Below are 23,639 nucleotides of genomic sequence, written 5' to 3'. Positions count from 1 at the left end.
AATACGGTTATATATATATATATATTATTTATTTATCAAAAATTTCTCTCTGTAAAATAAACAAACATTTTTAATTCACTTTTGAAGTAATGGGTCTACGGGAAAAAACAAAACAAAACTGGTTGAAGTTAGCATCTAAATAAATATGCTTTTATAAGCGATTCATTAGTATTATAAGTCTACTTCACTGCGCCAGACGAATTTATCATAAATTGAACTTGATTTTATTTTAATTACGCGCTTTTTCAGCTATTTTATGTTACATGTTAGTGGTAAAATGATAATTTTTATTTATATTACAATAAAGTTTCATATAGATAATGTACAAGATATTCTTACACGCGAGTTTGTTTTCACAATCAGTGCGAAACAACACGGTTTATTTCCACTCAATCTTGTGAACTGATACGACATATGCTCGGGGGTTGAAAAATTTCAGAGATGTTACAAATTTTGTAACTCCTGACAATAAATCTGAAAACTTGTAGCGTGTTAAACTTTCAAGTTCTGAATAGCTTAAAAAACAAGATGCCAGTAACGACAACTCAAGTCTGCATATATTTAACCTGGTAGTGTATGCGTCACCAACACCGTTTGCTTTCACAGGTGCCGAAACTTGGTAAGCAATAAGCTTAGCTTTAAGAGGTTTTGTCAACATGAGTGAAAGTAAAGTTTACACTGGGTGCATCGCAAAAAGCTAGTAAGCTTAGGCGAGAAACAATAAATATAACATTCAATCTTCATATAACTTATATCAGATAAAACCACATCCGGACACAGAGCCATCTAACAACACTGACAGTTAAATCTGTATTTTGATATTTCTGTTGTTTTACAAACTAACATCACACACGTGCAGACTATGTTTATAATCAGCGTAGCATTAGCATTTCGAATACCTTATAACGATATCTTAACTATTTCACCATAATAATATTGAGACGTGCTACTGATAAAAAAAATGAACGAGGAAAATCAAAACAACGAATGTTTGCTTTACATTTTAACGTTTTCTTAGATGACGAACAAAGAACTGTAATCATAAAACGAACTTTGAAAAGTGATTGATGTACGTTAAGATTAGTACGCATGCTCTAACAAATTATTACCATTAAAAAAGTTATACAATACAAACAGACAGCGGAAATAAAGGAAAGAATGACATGAGATTGATGTAATTTTAATCTGGAGAATGGTTTCATTCAATTTGAAAAGTTTACTGTTATGTCCATTTGTTTAATAAATTACCGCCAATTCATTAACTATTAAAAATATTCAAAAACGTTATATAAAAGAGAATTTCAAAGCACTGTCATAGTGCCAGCGTCACTAGCATAATGTAACTTATTTCCATTGTTAATGTACAAGATGTCCTCATAACTTTTGTAAAAAGGTCGGTCGCCCATAAAAATCATCAGTCAACCACAACGAACGTAGCTGTCACGTGCTGTTGCAGCTGGCAGGCGACAAAAAAAGTGCCAAACAGACCATGCGCCGTTAAGATCTTGAACACAGATGTTTTAGACCAACAGTACAAACCAATACACGAACGTGAAGACAATTCGAATGAAAGTTTTGAAACTAACCGCTTTCTTATTATAACATTAAACGAAACAGTTTAATAATGGAGAAGAAGGTAATGTTTATAACGTGAAAGAAATTTAATAAATTATTTTAAGGTCAAATGAACTCTTAGTTACATAACTGTGTCACTCTTCTGAGATGGTATACATTCAGATAAAAAGATAACCTGTATTTAGATCACCTACACGAAGCGTTTGTGAATAAATCTAAAAACCGTTAAAGAAAGCTGTACAAAAAAGTAAAAGTGAAGTACCAATCACTACTGTAAAACTTGAACTATAGTTTTTGGTACTAAAATGTTCAAGTTAAAATATCAAGTGTTTGAAATTGAATGTAGAACAGTCTCAACAAAAACAGTTATAACGGTTGAATGTCCTCACCCTGATTAAAATTTTGAATTTTTGGTTTCAATGTGTGACTGAAATTCGGTCCTAATCCGATCACTTTTTACACAGTTATTATCAACTAACTGAGAAAATGCCTTATATCTCCATTATAAAAATGTTTCAAGGTGATCCACAATCCGGATAAGATTTGGGGAGGATCATCCAATGGGAACACCAATCTCCAGTAAAATCATTTCACGCAAATCAGTTTATTATGTTACGAGATGTGCGCCCGGACGGACGAACAGACATACATGACTGTGATAAATATATAATTAACCACTTTCTGTGAGCGTTCGTATTGTAGTCTTTCTGTAATTGACGTATACGAGTTTATACACTAAGAATGATTAAAAACACTCGATAGAATTAACGATAATGATTTATCTTCCAAGTCTTCGATAATCTTCACTACTAAAATAGTCTATACATTTGTGAAATGTTTTGAGTGACTCACAGAGTTGTAATGTGGTATATTAAACATGCTTTTAAAAATACGTCTAAATGTTGGTGCACTTAAAAAGCTATGTTTTCAATATAAAAACTGTTCATTTCATAAACATTCAACAAATAATTCACTCTGTGCATTTAACATAGCAAATATTTTTCAGTACAAATATTTAAGCAACTTAAACCATTATTTTTGTTTTCCTGTTTTGTTTGTTTTATCATATACTGTTGTTGCATTTCCCCGTTACTAATCAAATTCCACTCAATGCTAGTTTTCGTACAAACAAACTACACGAATCTCAGTGTTTAAAATATGTTCTTACGCATTTAAAAAAGAACAGAATACTTTTTTAATTATGTCTTTAGAATCTGACAGCAAAAAGTTCAAATATAAAACTAAATTTAAAAAAAAAGGGGATATTATTAACAATAGTGATACTACAGTTATACTCACTGCATCTCTTTTATTGGGCTTTGCTTTATCCAAAGCTTTGTTTGAATTTTCGTAGGCGACGAGAAGACAAGTTCGTCGAAACAACATTTCCTACACAAAATATATTTTTATGTGAAATTTTGTGGTTTTGGTTAGAGAAACATAAGTAACACTACAGTTAAGGTATAAATTATACAACTTTTCATGCTTAAAAGCCAATTAGATGACTCTACAGACAAGGTTACTAGCGTATTATATAATCAAACATAAAAATTAGGAACTTAACTTGGTATTGTCCAGTGTAACATGGATGTTACTTTATAGAATAACTTGCCTCACCTAAGTAACTTGTAGCATTATAAGAATTAAATGAACAAGTAGCACTCCACTCCTCTTAAGAATTTTTTCAATGCAGGACAATGTTTAAGGCATCAACTGCCAGTTATCTATTTAAACACTTTCTAGTTACAAGATGAGTACTCTACTCAATATTTAACCATGATTTTCATAAAGAATATTCCAAAACAATCAATGTTTAAATCACATTAATCCTCCACGTGCCTGACTAAACTATCCCGTTTGAGGACTCCTACAACCAGATTCCACTGTATTTAACTGGTTGTAGATAAGCATTATAAAAAACTATAAATAGTGTTATAAATAGGAGCAACATTTTCAATATTGTGTTCACTTCAAAAGAATCGGCCATTTCAGATGCAAAGGTATCCATGATAAGCATTTATAGGTAAAGAGAATGTTTGAGAATCTTCTTGATAAGGTCTGGTACTGAACAAATGGCCTCTCAAACAGTTACTTGTGGATATAAAAATATGGATCTTAAATATTATTTTTTACATTTCTGATTTGGAATCTGAAATGCACAAACTAAGGACTGTGTAAAATACCTGTAGTTTACATTATTGTTGTTGGAACTTTTAAACACACTTGTTTTTAATGTTTCTTATCTTTCTGGCTTTTGAAACTGTGAATTTTAAATATGTCTTTAATACCTATTGTCTATGAATATATATATATGTAAACATTTGTTGAGTCATCCTTTGTATCTTGGAAATTTCTTCAGACATGTAAATGTTTTTTTTTTTTGTTTTTACTTAAATGGACAGTGATATTTGTTCCTGATCAAAACAGCACATGGACCCAGCAATGTATCTGTTTCTATAAGTTTTCTGAAGTTGTATCAGTAAGGTGAATTACCTTGTAGCTGTGAACACAAATACCATCTAATCAATTTATATATTAAAATCTAAGTTTCACAAAAGATAATTTTCTTCTGGTTAATTTTTTTATTATATACCAAATACTAAAGGGGAACTCTCACAAAATATACACAAAAAACATATGCCTGAAGTCTTCGCATCAAAAGTTATCAAGGGGAACTTGCTGTACCAATTTTGCTTAAAGTTGGTAGTGGAACTTAGGTGGTGCACATGAATGGCAAATAACAACACTCTTACAATCCTGCCTTCTCAGTGAAGCCAATAAAATAAATGTTGCAAGTTCAACATGTCAGTATACCATATAACCAGAAAATCAGTGTCACTCAAAGTTCTTTCACATGGCATGGATCAGTCAAGCAGTGGTTGATTTAAGGTTGTGTAGGCCTTATATCCTATGTAATATTATATAAAACAAATTTATCAATGGGTCTCCATTAAAACCATGGGCCCTGGAGCTGATACCCCTTTAGCCGGTACCTAAATATGCCACTGCAGTCAATGTAAACCAAGGTACTGTTACCATACAACAGAGGTGATATGTACAAGATAACAGGTGTTATTAATATTATTCTAACTGCTTAAGTTCAAAATTTATATTTTATAAAAAATATCACATGAAATAGTTTTTTTAATCTTACGTTAATATTTACTAAAAATAATAATTCTATGAGGTTCCAGTAAGTTAGCAGAAAATCTCTACAGTTAGTTTAGAGATAACACACTTTCATTCAAATAAAGATTTGTTGGACCCAATGCTGTTAATAAGTATTTAATTTGAAAATCTGGCTCAACTACACCTAGTTTTGCTACTTGTAAATGATATAACATGTTCCAAGCATATAAATGTAAATGTAAAAACCTGTTTCCATTACATTCAAAGCAGCTATCTCATTACAAAGCAAAACTAGGTAAAATATAATGTTATTTTAATCAATTTGTCTAACAACATTGACCACAATAGGTTAGAATTGTAAATACCTTGATTAACTGTAGTACAATATAACATGCAGACCAAAGTTTCACAACTAGCATAGTTATTTTGACACTGAATTAAACATGTATATATTACATCAAGCCAAAAATGTAATCACTTGAACTTCATTTTACACAAAGAATACTGTGAGAGGTAACAATAACTACCTTTTCTGCTTCCAAGTACCTAGTGTACAGTTCAAAATAGTCACCAAGTGTACTGTCATCACTATAAGATATCTCTTCCAAGCCATTCTGAAATGAATAAAGATTAAACATATCTTTGGTCATCCATGAAATTAAATAAAACTGCCTGTTTTAGAACACTTTTGGTCAGAAGAGTGGCAAAAACATAAAAGGTGCTTTTCAGATAAACAATGCAAAAAACTTTCACAGTGCATGAGGTATGTTACTGAATAGTAACCATATAAAAAAATTAATATGTGAAAAAAAAGTACAATGCAAGTTTTACTCAGTCAGAACATTCACTTCATAGAAATCAAATTATTACTTCTCTTAATACATCTATTATGTTTCACTCAAGGCAAATAATAGGTTTGATTGTTTGAAGTTAAGCAGAAAATTACACACTAGGTAACCTGTGCTGTGCCTGTCATGGATATCGAAACCTAGTTTATAGCATTTCTGGGGGTCAATTCTTTAAGAATAAAGCTCTTCTCATACAATTACAACACAGACACAGTTCTCACTCGCTATACAGTTATTACTAGTTCATGGGCAGAAATGAAGGGTTTAATAGAAATTTCTCATCAAACCAGTTCTTAATCATTGGTTCTAGCTTCCTTCTAATACTAAGTAATTAAAAAGTGGAACTAATCTGGAATGAATATTCAATGAAGTTGAGTACTAGAAAATGTAAATACTACAGAGAGTAACTGTCAGTAAAAATTAAACATTTAGCTGTAGTTTATCACTAAGTTGCCATAAGTCATCAACTGAGAAGTAAGTTATTTCATAGCATAGCCATACCCTTCTTTACAAAATGTTATTGCTTAAATAGTTGCTTACAGTTCATAAGATGGAAGCGTGTACTACACTATATCTCCACAGCATTATTGATATAAATGATACACTATAATAAATATCATTATACTTTTAAAAATCAGATGATGAGCCACAACATAGTAACTACTCTTACCTTAACTTCTTCGAGACATTCAGAAAACTTAGTGCACAGTCTGAAAAGAAAAGGATGTTTGAAAAAATACACTTGTTTTCATATTAGTATACTGAGAAAGATACACACACATGAAATGACCTAATAAATAAACATGTTTATTAAATACAGAATAGAGGAAATTCCAAAGAAACTGATTCAAAGACAAAGTTTATTGACTTAATTCTCCTTTAAATACACATTAAATGCAGGAAATGTGATAATTCACTGTATAAATTTTAATAAAGCAAGTTAGAAAAATGACCTTTTCCCTCTAGGTCAGTGGTTCTTAACCTTCTTGGAGGTACTGAACCCCGAAAGTTTCGTACTTGCATTCACTGAACCTTTCGTAATTGGAAAAATAAAATATGATGTTTTTCAAATTCAAAACATAATTAGATATTTTATTAGTGCACAAAATGAATCATGCATCAGTTGCCCACAATATCACTGTGTTCAAAGAACAAAACTACAAAACATGAATTTCACACAAAGACAAAAACATAACTCAATGAATATTTACTGCAAATCAATGTGACTTTTGCTGTTGCATTTCAGTGACAAGTTCAGAAATGTGCGGCTTCACCTTGGCAAGTGCCACTCTCATATCTTTTTTGCAACAAAGTCTGATCCTTTTCTTCATTTTTATGTCTACCATCCTCAAAAAGGATTGCTCGCAAAGATACATTGTAACAAACGGTATGAGTATCTCAAGGACTTTCTTAGCAATAAGAGGGTACACTACGATTTGGTGACACCAAAACGTTGAGAGCGTTGTTGTTCTGAAAAGTTACTGTTGAACCTGGCTCTGCTGAAGTTCAATGATTTCGTCGAGGTATTCGTCATTGACATCTGCTGTCGCAACATTAAATGTGAACGGCTGTCTCACCCATGCTGGATAAGACTCTCTGGTGGTGAAGTATCTGTAGAGAGACTTTGCAAGCTCATCTAAGTGCATGGCAATTGCTTGCTTCAGTTCTCCGGGTACAGAAATGTCTCTTATTTCAGACACACCTTCAATCTTACTTACACAGTCATCCAGCAGGGGAAAGTTTGCAAAGTTATCATTCTCTGTTTGTCGTTTCCATAATGATAGCTTTTTTGAAAAGCCTTCAGGTTTTCTTCCGCTTCGATGATGTTGACTCCACCGCCCTGCATCTGTTGATTGAGATGACTGACAGCATTGAAGATATCGGCCATGTATGCCAAAATGAGAATGAACTTGGATTTTTCGAAGCAATCTGCATGATAATGTTGGTGATCTCGCAAAAACATGGTTAATTACACATGCATAGCAAAAATACGATACAGCACCTTTCTCTGGGATAACCACCGAACGTTAGAATGGTACAGAAGTACCTCGAATTCAGAGCCCATTTCATTACACAGCTCTTTGAAGATGCGGTGCTTCAGGGCACTATTTCGCACAAAGTTCACACATTCCACTACAATTTTAATACTTCTGCCAGTTTTGAAGGCAAGGTTTTTGTTGCCAATGCATGCCTGTGCAGAACACAGTGCATTATAATGATGTGTGGTGCATTGGCTTTCACAAGCACACCAAAAACAGAATTTCGTCCCATCATGACTGGAGCTGCAGAAACCATATCCCACAAAAGATCGTTGTTTCTGAAGAAGTCATCCACACGTTTCTTCATGTCAGCTGCCTTAGTTGTTGTTGTAAGAGGCTTACAAAATAAAAAATCTTCTTTCATCTCGTCGTTCTTCACATAGCTCACGAATACAACAAGCGGCTTAGATTGGAAACGTCGGTGGTCTCATCAAATTGAAGGCTGAATTTTGCTGGGCTTGAAATCAAATCTACAACTACTTGAGCAAAGATGTCATCGCTCATGTCATGTATTCTGCTGCTGATGGTGTCATTTGAAAGAGAAATTTGGGATAACTTATTTTCAGCAGCTTTTCCCAGCATGATATTTGCCGTCTTCAACGCATCTGGTTTTACAAGTGCTTCACCATTGGTGTGTGGTTTGCCCTACTTTGCAATCAAGTATGTAACTTCGTACAATGCTGTGAGGGTTGGTTTGTAGATGGGTACAAAGCCAAGAACAGGCAAATAGCCTTTTCATCAAACCTGGCTCTCTTTACCTTGAATTCAGCAAGCATTGTGTTCTTGTATTTCCCATCTCCATGCAGCTTTAGGAAGTGTTCTCTTAGTTTTGCTGGTGCTAGACTAGAATTGCTCAACTTGGCATTGCAAATCATGCATTGAGAACGCTGACTCCCATCATGTTCTGTTATACACGTGAATCCATATTGTACGTATTTGTCCGACATAGTATGAAGGGATTGAAAGATTAGGAAAAAAAAATCACAAATGACGCATGATTACTGCAGTCACAAGTCAACTGCTAAGCGCACGAAGTTCCCTGCAGCACAGATATTCAGGCCAAGTGATGTGACGTGATCAGCCACAACCTATGATGGCCTAGTGGAGCACGACATTATGAATTATACGAGTGGAGTGAACGGAATGGACACACACACAATGTGTGTGCCTTGACCTCTGCTGAACCCCTGAGACTGACTCACCGAATCCCTAGGGTTCGACTGAACCCAGGTTAAGAACCACTGCTCTAGGTAATGAAAAGAGAACTTTTATTTTAACAAACATTTTACCTTCAGATTTACTGATAATGCTTTAACTTAGCAAAAGTGATCTAGAAGACTCAACTATTTCACTGCATCTTTCTTCATCAGGAGCACATCTCTCAGAGAAACTCTATCCTTTTAATACCTAGTCTGGGAGGTTAGAAAGAACTGAATGGGCTACCTACTGATGTCACAGTTTCTGGTATTAAAATTAGAACCAAAAACATAATCTAATAAATATTTCCATTAACCTAAAAAAAAAAACACTTCACTGTCAAAAGAACTCATTTTTGAATAGCACTGTCATAAAGATGCAGAGTTTAGGAGAATGGTCAGAATGCATCTGTCTTGCACAAATAGTAGAAATATTAATGCTCAAGTAGATACCATATTAATCATCTTGTTGTGGCAAGAAAGTTTCACTAATTTTTCTTCAACCATCTCTTTCAACATAACTGTGAAAACACTGCAGAGTTAATAGCCTTACGGATCTGATGAACAAGACCTTTTATTGCACACATGTAGCCACTACCATGTTTTGCATTGGAAACAAGTAAGAATTCAACCACACTAATGGACAATTCAGGTAGCCACTACCATGTTTTGTGAAGGAAACAAATAAGAATTCAACCACACTAATGGACAATTCAGGTAGCCACTACCATGTTTTGTGTATGTAGCCACTACCATGTTTTGTGTAGGAAACAAATAAGAATTCAACCACACTAATGGACAATTCAGGTAGCCACTACCATGTTTTGTGTAGGAAACAAATAAGAATCCAACCACACTGATAGACAATTCAGATTCCAGATATTGGAGAGAGTTCAAACCTATATTCAATTTACAAAAAAGGGTAGTAACAGAAAACTACAGTTTGGAAACCAACTGACCAAACATGTCTCCCTGACTCACAGACTGGATGTTAAATAATTTTCACAAATTCATTCCTTTACTAGCTTATTAAAAAAAAAAGTAATTGATAGGATATTCTTTTTACTCATTCTGTAAAAACAAAATTAAAAAAAATGTGACAAGGAATAAAAACATTTAAGACACAACAAAACAAGTAGTGAAAAATTGAGATTCTAGTAAACTCATAAGTAAAATAACCAATGCTCTCCATACATAATATTTCAGACTTTTCTAGTAAGATCTAATGATAACTAAAGACAAATACAGACAACAAAATTCATACATTAAAAGTATTTAACTTGTATACCAACATAGCTTCTTGCTTAACATAATCATGACATAGAAAACACACATTATCATGCCTTTCCATTTTACAATGTGGGTTTGAAAAAGATTTTGGCACATAATACAACCTCACAAAGATGAACAAGAATTAACATAAGAAAAATTTATAACTAAAACATCATAAGAAACTAGATTATGAATATTTTAGTTTCATCCATATTTTATCAAACAAAAAAATCTATCATACAAATCTTTTTTCTTTTCTTCTGCAAAGTACAGTATTGCTCGTTACTACCTAAACTTAGGTTCTACACAATTTACTACATCACTCTACCTGTGGGTCAATTTATTTACTTCATCATTGCTCCCTGTACTAAGAGTGAGTGTTGTGGCTAGATGTCCTAACACCCCACTTAGCCCTAAATAAATAAATAAAAGTTTGATATTTTAAGATAAGTTTGTTACACTTAAGAGAAGTCTCAATTATAGCACCAAATTGAGAAAAGAGCCACCATCTATTGCTGTTGAAACTGAATAAATTTTGTTCCCCTGGTGTTTTAATGCACATTCTAGATTTAAAAGGTTCAATTGTAACAAGATGTATATCTATTAACACATCAAAATGTCCAAATGGCTTACAAAAGTTGTACTTTAGGTGTTATTCTGTCCATGGATTTAAAAAGAAAATGTGGCAAAGCCATGGCATTTTATGAAAACTTTATGAACAATGAACAAACTTTATGAACAAACAAAAAATACTAGTATCATGAGAACCAAAAATCAAAATGTTTTTTATTCCCAAAGATTATATAGAAAAATAAAAAATACTGGTAATTCCTTTAATAGTTCCTCTTAAACTTCATTAGTTTAATTAATAATACCTTCACTTTAATGAAACCATGTTTCAAAACCAAAATTAATGCACACTTTGTCCAACCAAATACATTACAGTTTTGTTTTGGAAGAAAGAGTGAAGTTTACTACTTATAATTCACAACAGTTTGAAAAATAAGAAATATTAATGTTTGAAATCAAACATGTCAAGTTTATTTTACTGTATTCTGCTAACATTTAAACAGTATGAGAGCTGTTTCAACTATAACTATAAAAGTTGACTATTATATAGGTAGAACATGACAAAGCTAATCCCTGGGGTTTGACATGGAATACTGCCTCCAACTATATTATTTTTCAAAAATATTTAACCAGTACATAAACCTAAGGGAGGTTTTCCATTTTTTTGCCTTTGTCAGGGTACTTTCCTTGTACTCTGCTCATGTGTTAAGTATATTTTTAAGTGGAATAATTTCTCCAAAATAAAACATGGCATTTGCTGTGGTGTTGTACTAATTAATGAGCTTACTATAGTACATCTTTCTGCTATAGATATGATGTTATAATTTTGAGGACTGGGTCATCATTTTATGAGTTTAGTTTCATTTAATCCAACTAATACTTGCTATGTTTGACTGATGCTTCAGCATAACTGCTTCATGTAGAATTCCTGCTATAAACTATCTTTATAATAATGTTCCTAAGTATGAAACAAACCACTAGAAAATGCACATACATTGCATCAATCTGGAGTGAAGTGTTAAAATTATTATTAATTATACTGTAATCTTACCATTTTTCTCACCTAAAAACCCAAAAAAACAAATAAAAAATGGGAAAATAAAATAATATTCAGAAGAGCAAGAATCAGATAAGTAATCCTTTTATTTTCACTGCAAGGTTTATGAGGTGTGTGGAATTTTGGTGTTCATCAACAGTATGTATTTTAACAAATAACATCAAAAGGAAGTTTACTGGACAATGGTCAAATGTTTCCCCAAGTTTTATTTAAAATTTTCAAAACAATCATCTATCCAAATCTTACAACTGTTCTGAAGAGTTTAAACCCATGTATTCCAATAGATATGTGGATGACATTTGTATTTCCATACTTTAATAGATACTATGCTCTACTTGTAATATAAAAATTCTTTTATCAATATCTATTACATGCATTTCATAATAATTTTACTGTATATAGTGAAATAAACTTTTGTCTGTGCTTCATTTCCATTACTTCAGAAAACAAAATTCCTGCAATCCCTTCCAATATGTTCTTTCTAAATAATAACTTTACCACAGAAAAATCATAGACTTAGTACCTCAGATAAATGTTCCTTAAGATTTCCTTCAGAGCCAACTATTACTGATTTACACCAATAGGTGGCACATACACAAGAATATGTTATACTGCAATTAGTTGATGATCCAATGCAAAGGCAGACCCTATGTACAGTACTACTACTATTTCATTGATAAGGTCTTGTGTGAACTTCTTCCTTTTAGAACTTGTATGTTGGTGCAAATGTTTCTCAATAACTGATTAAGCTAGTATTTAAGAATGCATACAAGCCAATCATTGCACCTACAGAAACATAAAACTAGTAAGAATAAAAATGTATTGCTACTAATAAACAACACAGACAGATTGCTAATCCTCAAATCTATTAATGCTCTTCAGAGAACTGTTCAGTAATATTTAGCATTTTTGACTTTATAGCATCATGATCTGTATTATCTGAAAGTTAAAATAATTTATAGAAGATTGGGTTATTTAATATATTTATCTTTGGAGTGTATATTGTTCCTTATGACTGATATACTTCACATTCAAACTGAATATTATACAGTAAAGCTAAATTTATGGCATTGGATCTGAATTATTATTCCAAATTTTCTTATTTAAGTATGCTAAAAATAAATGAAGTAAAAATATAAAAATTTGAACAATTTCTGATATTTAGTTCAGTAATAAGTGAGCTTTCACAACTTCATTAGCACATAAAATGCTGTCCAGACACTTTGTTATAATATAATAAAGGCATATTTCAAAACTGACCTTATATTTTCAAAATGCTTCAAGTGAAGAAACAGTGTAAAATGTATTGAGCATGAAAGGTATTGCCTGGTAAGCCTCCAGGTGACAGTTTGTTACCATGTAGGAAATAAAGCCAGCTTTTAAAGTTCCTTTTTAGCTGTGTTCATACATACAACTCATACAATTTAGAATTCTCATGCAATAAAAATTACCAATTGTTTTATATTGTATATATAATTACATATGTAAAAATTCAACTTTGTCTGCATAGTGAAATCACCATGATTTGTGTGATCTATTTTATTTTATACATTACAGGAAAAATATCACTTGTATGACTGAGATCTAATTGGAAATGTCTTTTTTTACATAAAGTCATGTCAAGTAACCTGCCTGAGGTAAGTAACAACTACATTGCTCAATTAATAGTATACAACTAGAAACTGGCATGATAATAGATAAATGAAAAAAGATTAATTTCCAAGAGACATATAAAACTGCATTTCTTGAGAACCAACAAAGCTTGGTAAACAACACACAGTTACATTTTCATAAAACTTGAAGATTCTAAGAGTTATTTACAGCTATGATGTCAAAATGCATGAATATTCATAACTGTGTCATAAGATATTTTATAAAACCACTTGCTAGTTTTCTGTGAGGATTTTAATAGTGATAGTAGTTGGAAAATAGTTTCAACGTGTGTGAACTGAAGATAAATAGCACAAAACTATAAACATGCAACATATTAACGTTTTTAATGATTGTGTAAACAATTTTTTTTGTACTTATAGTTCATTATACAGAGAAATTTATGAATTTTTTTGTATATTTGACTGCAGACTATAAAATTAATGATCCTATAACAAAAGCATTTCCACCTGATTTCAAATTGATGTGTAAATCTCCTATCTCTTCCCTAATAACTAAAAGAAGACTACAGGAAACAGGGAGTACAATGCTGGAACCAACGTTACAAGTACCTCTTATCCAGAGATAAGTTTCTAGGAAAAACCCAGCTGATGTCACAAACACTAGTCAAGTTTGAAACTGATCGAAAGTCAGAAAAGTTGCAATTTGATGTGATTAGTTTTAATCAACAATATTATTTGTGACAATACAACAAAATAACTGCAGAGTATTGAAAGCATTTATAAACTAATTTTGTATAGAATTTTTTTAATATTTTTTTATTTTACATAATGAAAATTATAATAAATCCAAATTGTTTGTGAAGTTTACCTATGTAACTTTGTATAAAATATCAGAATAAACTACATATCTATGTGTTGTCTAACATAGAGATAATACTGTGAAATTTGATAAAGTGAAAGGGCAAATATTTAACTTTTATTTACACTAAAAATACATGCATTTGACAAAACTAACATCAACAAACATTCATAATACAGATGATAATTCATGTTTAAAAAATATATCTTGTTTGAAAATTCACACAGAATAACAAATGGAAATCAGAAGGCCATTTTATAACTTAAAGTAAAAAATGAAACCATTTAAGACATAAACCCACTTGTCAAAAATGTGCTCTCTAAGAAAAGTAGATTTTAAATGCAATAAAATTCAGTCTTAATTTACTGGTTGTACCAGGTAAGAAAGTAGGAAAACCCAAAATAACTTTCAAAGAGATTTTAAAGTTTTTCAACATGAGTTGTAAGGTGCAATGGAAAATTACTTGTGTCACTTGTGCTTGTTTCTGGTTTTCACTTCTAAATGTTGTTAAAAATTTGTAGAGCAAAGTGGACACTACTCATGTTCAAGTAAAAATAATTTTTTTACACAATTGTAAGAAGTGATTTCTGAGACTAATAAACTGGAAAGTCTATGTGACATATCTTCTTATAAAAATTAAGAATTTGATGTATTACAATTGGTATGTTTAACCCTAGCATTGCTAATGATACTCATATGGATTCTGTCTGCCTTTTCTTTTTTTAACATAGACCTGTTACAATTATTTGAGCACTGAACTGCTTGTAGGTGTACGACTTTACTAATTATAATATCACAAAAAAGTTTAAATAAATGTTAGTTTTCCAATCAATCTTGTTAACTATTACTGGGATTTCCTTGACTATATCACATAGAAAATGACTGATTTTATCATATTCTTTTAATATGCTCTAACAGGCAAAAGCTTAAAATTATTCAACATGTATCTGACTAATATTGAATTATAAAAACATCATTCACTCAAGGGTTATGTGATTTCTACTAATCACTTTGTTTTTCTACTTTAACAGAGTTAAACAAGCATACAAAGCAGTTATTTGACAGATGTTTTTCATTATTCTGCAAGTTAAATCGTATGACAAACACTTGTGCAGATTTATAATACTTTCTTGTCAGCTACATAAAAAATGTTTAACAACAATTTCAGTTAAACAATTCTAAATCTAATATATAAAATGTTCTTAAATAGGACTTGTAGTTAAAAAGGAGAAATTACAAATTTATATTCTAAAAAACATAATATTTTAAAACCACGACACATGTAAAAAAACAAGAATTAACTTACTTTGTTGAGCATAAATGATTCCATTAAAAGCCTAAGTATGAAATATAAAAAAAACATTACAATTATAATTCAGTACTATATATATACATGGTAATAATTCAATTACCTTTTTTGGATTATGATCTCATTGTATTTGACTGAATACAAGATTTTGGGTTGTAACAAAAATTTTAAAACACAGGATACACAGGATTTTGTTTCTAACAAAATATAAATGTACTTCAAGAAACATCAAGATGAATTTAAAAATGCAGATATTTTATTTCATGTAAATGTCAATCATCCACAATTTTTTTCACTTAAAAGTTTGAAATACCAGTATTTCTGAGCTAAAAAAATAACAGCATTAGAAAAAACAAACAAAAAAACACCTGAAATGTGTTTACTTCTCAGTTCAATTACATTTTCAATATTATTTTATTATTCATTTCTTTATAAGTGTTTCAATCTCTAATTACATCCCTGAAAACTTTAAAGAATAGTTTCATTAACATGAAATATAACATAAAGAGCATGAAATCAAAATAAAAACACAGTTTAATTAGGGGATTAAGACCTTCCATTATCCCTAAAAACAGATATTCTTTTTTTGCATTCATTCTAATTAACAGTTCTTCACAGATATTGAATCAGTAATTTTTATAAAAATAATATTTCACACCAACAATGGAAAGACTGTATGTGTTTTGAAGTTAAACGACAATTAAACACAGTGATGAAATAATGCACAATATTTAATATAGATTGTCATCATCTTAAACAATTTATACTATTTACCTGACTAGCTTCTTTCATATAAGCAGAATACTGATTAGCCCAATCTCTCTCTTTCTGAAAGTACTCCTCACAGTCCTGAAAAATATAAAATATTAGGTACAAAATTAAAAAAATATATTTAAACACACACAGTTTTTAATTATTTTTATAACAGCAATTCTTGTTGAAAAGTAATTTTTTTTCAAGAAACATCTCTCTTGGTTGGTTGGTTGATTTAGTGTTTTATTGCACAAAGCAGCTAGGCTATCTACGCCAAACATCCAATAAAAGGTAAAAATAAAATTAATGTAGTAAAATTCATAAAAGGAAATGAAAGTAAAACAAAACAGCATTTAAAAATATAAATAGCATAAAACCAATGTTGACATCCAGTCTACAATGTTAAGAGAGAAACTACAGAAAGAGAAGTTGTAAAGGACTTTCTGTAACATAATGGTAATCATCATAACCTGCCAGGAAGACAAACAGAACCAGACAAGAACCACTGTCAGTCACCTGAAGCTGGCCTTTCTAGTCCTGGTTCTGGGTTATGTGTCATTCTGGCCACTTTCAAAAACTAAAGTAATAAAAGTTTTAAAAGACATGCAGCAAAATTGTAAAAATAACTTGCCAGGATGACTAAAGGATAACCAAAACCAAAAATGTTATCGACCCACCCCTTATGGGGTATTCGAAGAATGATTAAGCCGCTGCAAAGCAATACTGCTCACTAATCACTCCAATGTTAATATTATGAACCCAGCCAGTAGAGCAAATCAAACTAATAAAACCTAACATTACAAATTGAAACTTCCTCCAACTAGAAGATTTGTTGCCAACTCCCTCTTTTTTTTTTACAAAAACATTACAATGTATTATATAAGTTACTTGCTTGGTAATAAAAAACACCCAATAAAAGTCAAACAAATTTTAACATTTTCTTTTTACAATAATTATAAAAACAATAATAATACTATTTTTTTACAACTTACAAGATTGTTACAATGTATTACATCAATTACGTACTTAGTAACAAACACAAAACAAATAAATCAAACAAATTTCTACTTTTTTTTACTATAATTCTAACAATGATAATAATAATACTTTTTTATTAATATCTAATGGGGGAATACCCATTAAAGTGTTAAGTGTTAAACTAGCTGCAATTTTATAGGTTTTTGCTATGGGTAATATTGCTATTCTTTGAATTTGTAAAATTTTATTTTTAATCCTTTCTGTATTTTCAAACCAAATTTCATATCCATATTTTATCATTTTTTTCTACACTTAATATATAAATATCTTTCAAAACTTTTGGTTTCAAGCCCCAAGTGGCTCTTGAAATCCACTTTTAATTTTGAATAACATTAACTATTTTACTTTTAACAAAATTAAGATGTGATAACAAGTTTAATTTCATGTCAATTATAATACCTAAGTATTTCAGCTCTTTAGTAAATTTAATCCTTTTATTACAAATAGTAATTGTAGGTATATGCATGATATTTTTACCTTTATAAATTAAAATAAAATTTGATTTATCTATATTAAGTTCTAATTTATTATCTAAAATCCAGTTGTTAACCTTATTTAATATATCTTCAGACAAAGACATAAATTGGTATGAAGCTTTTGCTCTCATTAAAATAATGGTGCCATCAGAAAATGCTTGTATATTTGCATTGTTTGTTCTCTTTAATTTTAACATTCCATCAATATAAAGATTCCACAGAATAGGACCTAAACAAGATCCTTGTGGAACCCCCCTTATTATATTTCTTACTTATACTTTCTATAAAAACTTCTCTATTTTGAATGAAATCAATAATCACTTTTTTCAACTTCAAGGGTATTTTTAGATTATTTAAATGTTTTATTAAGATCATGTTATCCACTGAGTTAAAAGCATTTTTAAAATCCAAAGGAATTAATAATGTAATGCACTTATTGTTTATATTTTCATAAACATAATCTTTAAGTTTTTGTAATGCATATTGTACATCATCAATTAATTTATATTTCTCTATAAAATAAGTCAATCTATATTTCAAAATCTTATAGAATATTTTACCCCAAATGGGCAAAAGACATATTGGTCTATAACTACTATGAATCATTTTATCTTTACCTTTTTTATGGATGAAAGTCACCTTAGCCTTTTTCCAAACTAATGGAAAAATACCATTATTATAACAAAGTTTTAATACTTTAATAAACCAATTTTTTTTAGCAAAATATATTTCTTTGATTAAAGGCAATTTTAAATTATCATATTTAGAAGCTTCCTTATCCTCCATCTCCCCCATGACTTTATTAATTTCATACTCTGTAATATTATCTTCATTTATGTTCACATAAATATCATTATTATTCCGTATCTCATTGCAAAAAACCTATTCCAGAGACCACTTGATCATAATTCACCCATGGAAAGTGATAATTAAGAATTTCATTTATAGCTTCATTTCTATTTTTGGTGATATTCCCATATTCATCTTTTATTTCATTAATTTGTAGATATTTCTTCTTTTTATCCATGATAGTTTTATATGGTGTACCAAAAATATTACCAGTAATACTGGTAATATAATTTCTTAAAGCTTCTTTTTTAGTAAAAATAATTAACTTTTTGTATTTTGCTTGCTGTTTCTTGTATTCCAATTTATAATACTGTCTTAAATTAATATCTTTAGTCTTTTGAAATTTTCTCCTTAAAGCTCTCACTTTACTCCTGAAGACCTTTAGCTTGGTATTCTACCAATAAGCTTGTTTTTATCCAAAATTCTTTATATTATTCTTATTCCTTAAATTGTTTAAACAAATTTATTTAACTAAAGGGTAGTTCAAACAGCAGCATTAGTCACCTGAAGTTGGTCTTTCCAATCCTGGTTTCGAGTTATTTAATGTTACGGCCATTTTCTGCTTTTCAAATCGAACTAGAGAGATTGTGATTCTTAAAAGGGAACCACATTAAAAAAGGTTTAATGTATAAATTTAAAATACTTAAATGACATTAAAAAGATTAATGGCCTTTAAAAAACTAAAAACTTTATCAAGGTGGACAGTGTCACCATCACCAATAACACTGTCTAACATTATGGACAAACTTTGGGACAAAACATGTTTAAAATAGTGCCGTTGTTGAGAGTTGTAACGATGACAAGAAAGTAAAATATGGCTTATTGTGATCTTAGTGTTAAACTACACATTGGTGCATCAGTTCCAGATAACAAAAAACGATGAATTAAAAAACTGTGACCAATGCATAGTCTAGTTAGAACAACTTCCTCTTTCCAATCCTTTTGGAAGCAAGATGGCCAAAGTCCAACATAGGGTTTTATTTGGAAAAGCTTGTTTTCGCATTGTTCACTCCAAGTCAACTGCCAGCTAGCACGGAGCTGAGTCTTAAATACAGAACCAGAGTCCATGTATGGGACAAGCACAGCAGTGATAGTGCTAGAGCTGATAGACTTATTTCAATGCCGGCAAGCTTGTTCCAACGAATACCAACATGGCCTGGTATCCAGAAAAACTGAATAGAAGTAGATGTTAAAGAGAAATGGGCCAGTCAGTTTTAAATATTAGATGTGAACCAATGTGAAGCTATTCCAGGGCCAGTAGAGAACTAAGCAAGTTAGTATAAATTTTGCAGTAGGAGTACTGCTTAGCTTCAATATGATCCAGGGCAAGAGAAATGGCATACAGTTCAGCAGTGAACACAGAAGCTGTAGAGGGGATTTTGTGCGCAACCACTGAACCACAACAAACCATGGCAAAGCCCACAGAGTCACCTTATTTGGAACCATCCATATAAATTGGAATGGAAATATTGTTTGAAAGATGTTCAGTAAATAAAAGATGGTACTTCCAATCAGGAGTAACTGCTTTTCTCAGATGACTTAAAGAAAGGTCACATTTTGGGACTGTAAGAAGCCATGGTGGGATGGGCTAACCAGTGGATACTGCAGTGTTATCCAAGGACAAACCCAATTCATCCAATTGCACCTGGATGCAAAGGCCAAAAGGAGCAATGGCAGATCATCTGTTCTGCAAAAGTACGGCCCACTGAGGAAGGAAAACACATCCCCAGGTGGGATGCTTTGGTAAGAAACAAAGTTTTAAAGAATATAGTAAAGACAGTTGCAAACGGCAAAGGTGCAACATCTCTCTTGAAATGATAACAAAGCAGTAAATACAATCATAATAATAAAGCTTGAGTCAAAATATTACATTATTGATAATCTAAAATTAATAGAAAACTGAATACTTTGATATGTATTTAATAAGAATCTCATTCACAGAAATCTTTTTCAATAGACACTTTAAAAGTCATGAAGTGAAATTCTCATTTATTATTCATTAGTTCAGGCTATAAATTTAACATGATTAAAATTCAACTTTCTTTACTTATTCACTAATTAAAACCTGATACTGGAGGTAAAACAAAACAAAAACCAAACTTAAGAAAATGTTTTAAATTATTTTTCTTTCTTTCTTTATACTTTCTGTTATCACATTTCAATTGATTGGTTGGGCTATCTGCAGTGTCTGCTGCAGGTAACTGAGCCACAGATTTTAGAGTTGTACATCCATAAACATAATGATGTCCCATCAGTGAACAAATTCTTTAAAATACAAAATTTAGTTTTAAACCTTATATACTTTTATTAAAATCTTTCAAATTTTCATTTGGAAATTGTGAATTGCATTGAAGGAATAAAAATATGAATAAAAAATATTTCACTATAAATACATAAATCTGTCTAAATATATATAAAAAAATAGAGCAATATTTATTAATCGCACATGAATGGAAATTCAACACCCATAACAACAGTGCAAGTCTTATTTTAATGAGATTGTTAGTTATTATTGATATAAAAATACAAACCTGTAGTTGAGTATAACATAAAACAATGTAAAACATACTTATATAACCTTTTAAAGTGTTTATACTTCAAACTTAATAAATTTTGTGTTTTCATAACTAATTTTGGTACTAATCTAACCCAGCAAGCTTCGGTAAGATAATATAGGTTAACACTAGACTGTTTAAACCAAAAATAAATATAAGCCATACACAAGCAACTCTTTCTATAAGAATTGATAATTCATAAAATCTCTATGAAATGTAACTCAACACTTATAGTAATTATTCTAAAGTTTAATGGAATAAGGAAAATACCAACCATTTACTATGCATGTTCATTACATACCCACAAGTATCTTCCATAAAGGAATGTTTTTAGTCCATCATTACACACTTTTTAAATATTGACTACAATAATTAATTTTTTTTTCCATAAACAAAACTCATTTCTTATGTCACTGTCACAATTAGAGACCTATATGACCACCTAAGTTTAATTAATAATTACAAATTTGAATAACAAGTATTTATAATATATATGTATATATTATTAACAAAATTAGAAAGATCATCAGAACCTTAAGTATTTAATGTTTTGTATTTACCTTATGGCTACCTTTTCTGCTTTCTATGGAGTCTGACAACCATGAAAAAATTCCCTTTTTTACCTTAGCTCTGGGAGGAGGCTAAATAAAGAAATAAAACATGTATTTTAAGATTTCAAGATAATATCATCATAAAAGTTTTGTAGAAATGATGTGAATAATCAGATTTCTGTCACAGGAAGAAAAACTGCAAATTTAAGTTTTTAAAACATGTTTGAAAAATCTCCCCTCCCATTTTATTTTTTATGACTTTCTACTTAAGCTATACATGTGGATATTTTTGCACAGCTGTCACTAATTTTGAACTGATACACTACACTGACTACAGGAAATGTAGCTAATCATGTTCTCTGAAGAGTAGTATTCGACCTATAATGACACACCATGACCCAGTAAGTGTAGTGTATTTTTACATTAATAAGACACAAATGTAAACCCACATTGACAAACACTTGCCACCAAACCACTTCTGGCCCAATATCATTGTGATAAAATTTAACACCTGAATATGTTACTAATTTTACTTTAGGTTTCCAACTTAAGTTTTTTTTTTCAACTTTCAAATAGTCAAGTTTTTTAAGTTTAGTTAGAAATAATATCTTTTGGTAGCTTTTTTATTTATATTATGAAATCATTCTAAGGTATAGCAAGTAAAATCATACATCAGAAACATTATATATTCTATATGTATCACATAAACTAAACCTCACTAAAACAGGGCACAGAAAACTGAGTTTAGATTTTTATATTCATAAATCACCTTTAATCCCTAAAAACCACATATGTTTAATATCTGATGCAACTTTTCTACTTAAGTTAATTCTAAAACTTAAATTTAAAATCAAAGAAGCCCACAGTAAGCCAATAAAAATCATTGCAAGGGCTTCAGTAATACTTATAAAATCAAAATACTCAATTCTTAACTACTTGAACACCAATCTGCCAGACTTAACTTTAGAGCCATCATATATAAATATAAAAACTACTAGGTGTATTCGACTCTTTCAAAGCTTTCTCAGCATTTTTCATAGAATCACTAAAACTGTTCTATGTGTCTTTCACATGTGAAATTTGTAGACTAAAAACAAAACTTCAACATTTCAAACCTAATTCTGAAATTTAAATCTTTTCTCTAAAAAGCAAGGTATCTATAAATATATATATACTATTTACATCACTCTTTAAATATTCAGTTCTTTTCACTATTTTTCAAGTCACAAATGTTGAGAAAATTATTTGCATATATAATTTCACTTTGATATTACCAAGTGCCTTGTTTCACAAATTTCTTTAAGCAAGATCAACCTAGTTTTTTTTCGATGCTGCAAATTTGTTTTGTTATATATTTTAAAACTCTTTCTGGCTTACACATTCCCTGTGTCAGTTCAAATGGTTGTTACCTGGTTTATGCTTTCCCTGTGTCAGTTCAAACGGTTGTTACCTGGTTTATGCTTTTCCTGTGTCAGTTCCTGTGATTATTTGGTGAGTCGAGTAAAATGGGTACAAGTTTTACAGTGTTTGTTTACCATCAACACTTAAGAATTAGATGTATAAGACATACACAATTATTAGGTAGAGATGATTTAAGTGTAGTTGATATGAACAACTTTGTCTTGTGAGGTTCTTCTCAAATGGTATTTGTAAAATGCAGTAAATATTGATAGTTTTCAAGAATTACATATTTATTTTATAAAATACAGTATGGAGAAAGCACCAGATAAAATCATTATAAGAAAGTATGGGCAGTAATTGGTAAACTGCAATACCAGATAGGGAAGATGCAGGGTTGAGTTTCATTGCAAAGTAAGCTAAAAGCAACATTTCAGTTGGCAAGAATTTACAGATCACGTGTATTTTAAGATGAGAAAACTCCAATAGTTAGAAAAAACACTTAAAAAAATGAAACTTAAAACAAAACAACAGTTAAAAGAACAGTGATGA

The 23,639-nt window shown here is 30.6% G+C and overlaps 1 protein-coding gene across 5 annotated transcripts in view; it reads right to left on the bottom strand.

The window, feature by feature from the left end:
* The window catches only part of LOC143243940 (sorting nexin-32-like), a 78,860-nt gene that overhangs the window by 37,085 nt on the left and 18,136 nt on the right, over window positions 1-23,639 (bottom strand). For 4 of the 5 annotated variants that reach the window (XM_076487778.1, XM_076487781.1, XM_076487779.1 and 1 more), the window contains exons 6-12: window positions 21,699-21,779; window positions 16,242-16,316; window positions 15,465-15,495; window positions 10,388-10,472; window positions 6,223-6,262; window positions 5,232-5,318; window positions 2,875-2,964 (exon numbers count right to left, since the gene is read on the bottom strand). In XM_076487778.1, coding sequence (XP_076343893.1) covers window positions 2,875-2,964; window positions 5,232-5,318; window positions 6,223-6,262; window positions 10,388-10,472; window positions 15,465-15,495; window positions 16,242-16,316; window positions 21,699-21,779 — 489 coding nt within the window. The remainder of the gene's footprint in view (window positions 1-2,874; window positions 2,965-5,231; window positions 5,319-6,222; window positions 6,263-10,387; window positions 10,473-15,464; window positions 15,496-16,241; window positions 16,317-21,698; window positions 21,780-23,639) is intronic. The other variant, XM_076487782.1, reaches the window with a different exon arrangement.

This window comes from Tachypleus tridentatus, chromosome 2, assembly GCF_004210375.1.
Source record: "Tachypleus tridentatus isolate NWPU-2018 chromosome 2, ASM421037v1, whole genome shotgun sequence".
Lineage (NCBI taxonomy): Eukaryota > Metazoa > Arthropoda > Merostomata > Xiphosura > Limulidae > Tachypleus > Tachypleus tridentatus.
Note: the sequence above shows the minus strand (reverse complement) of the source record. Positions and strands in the feature narration are given on the sequence as shown.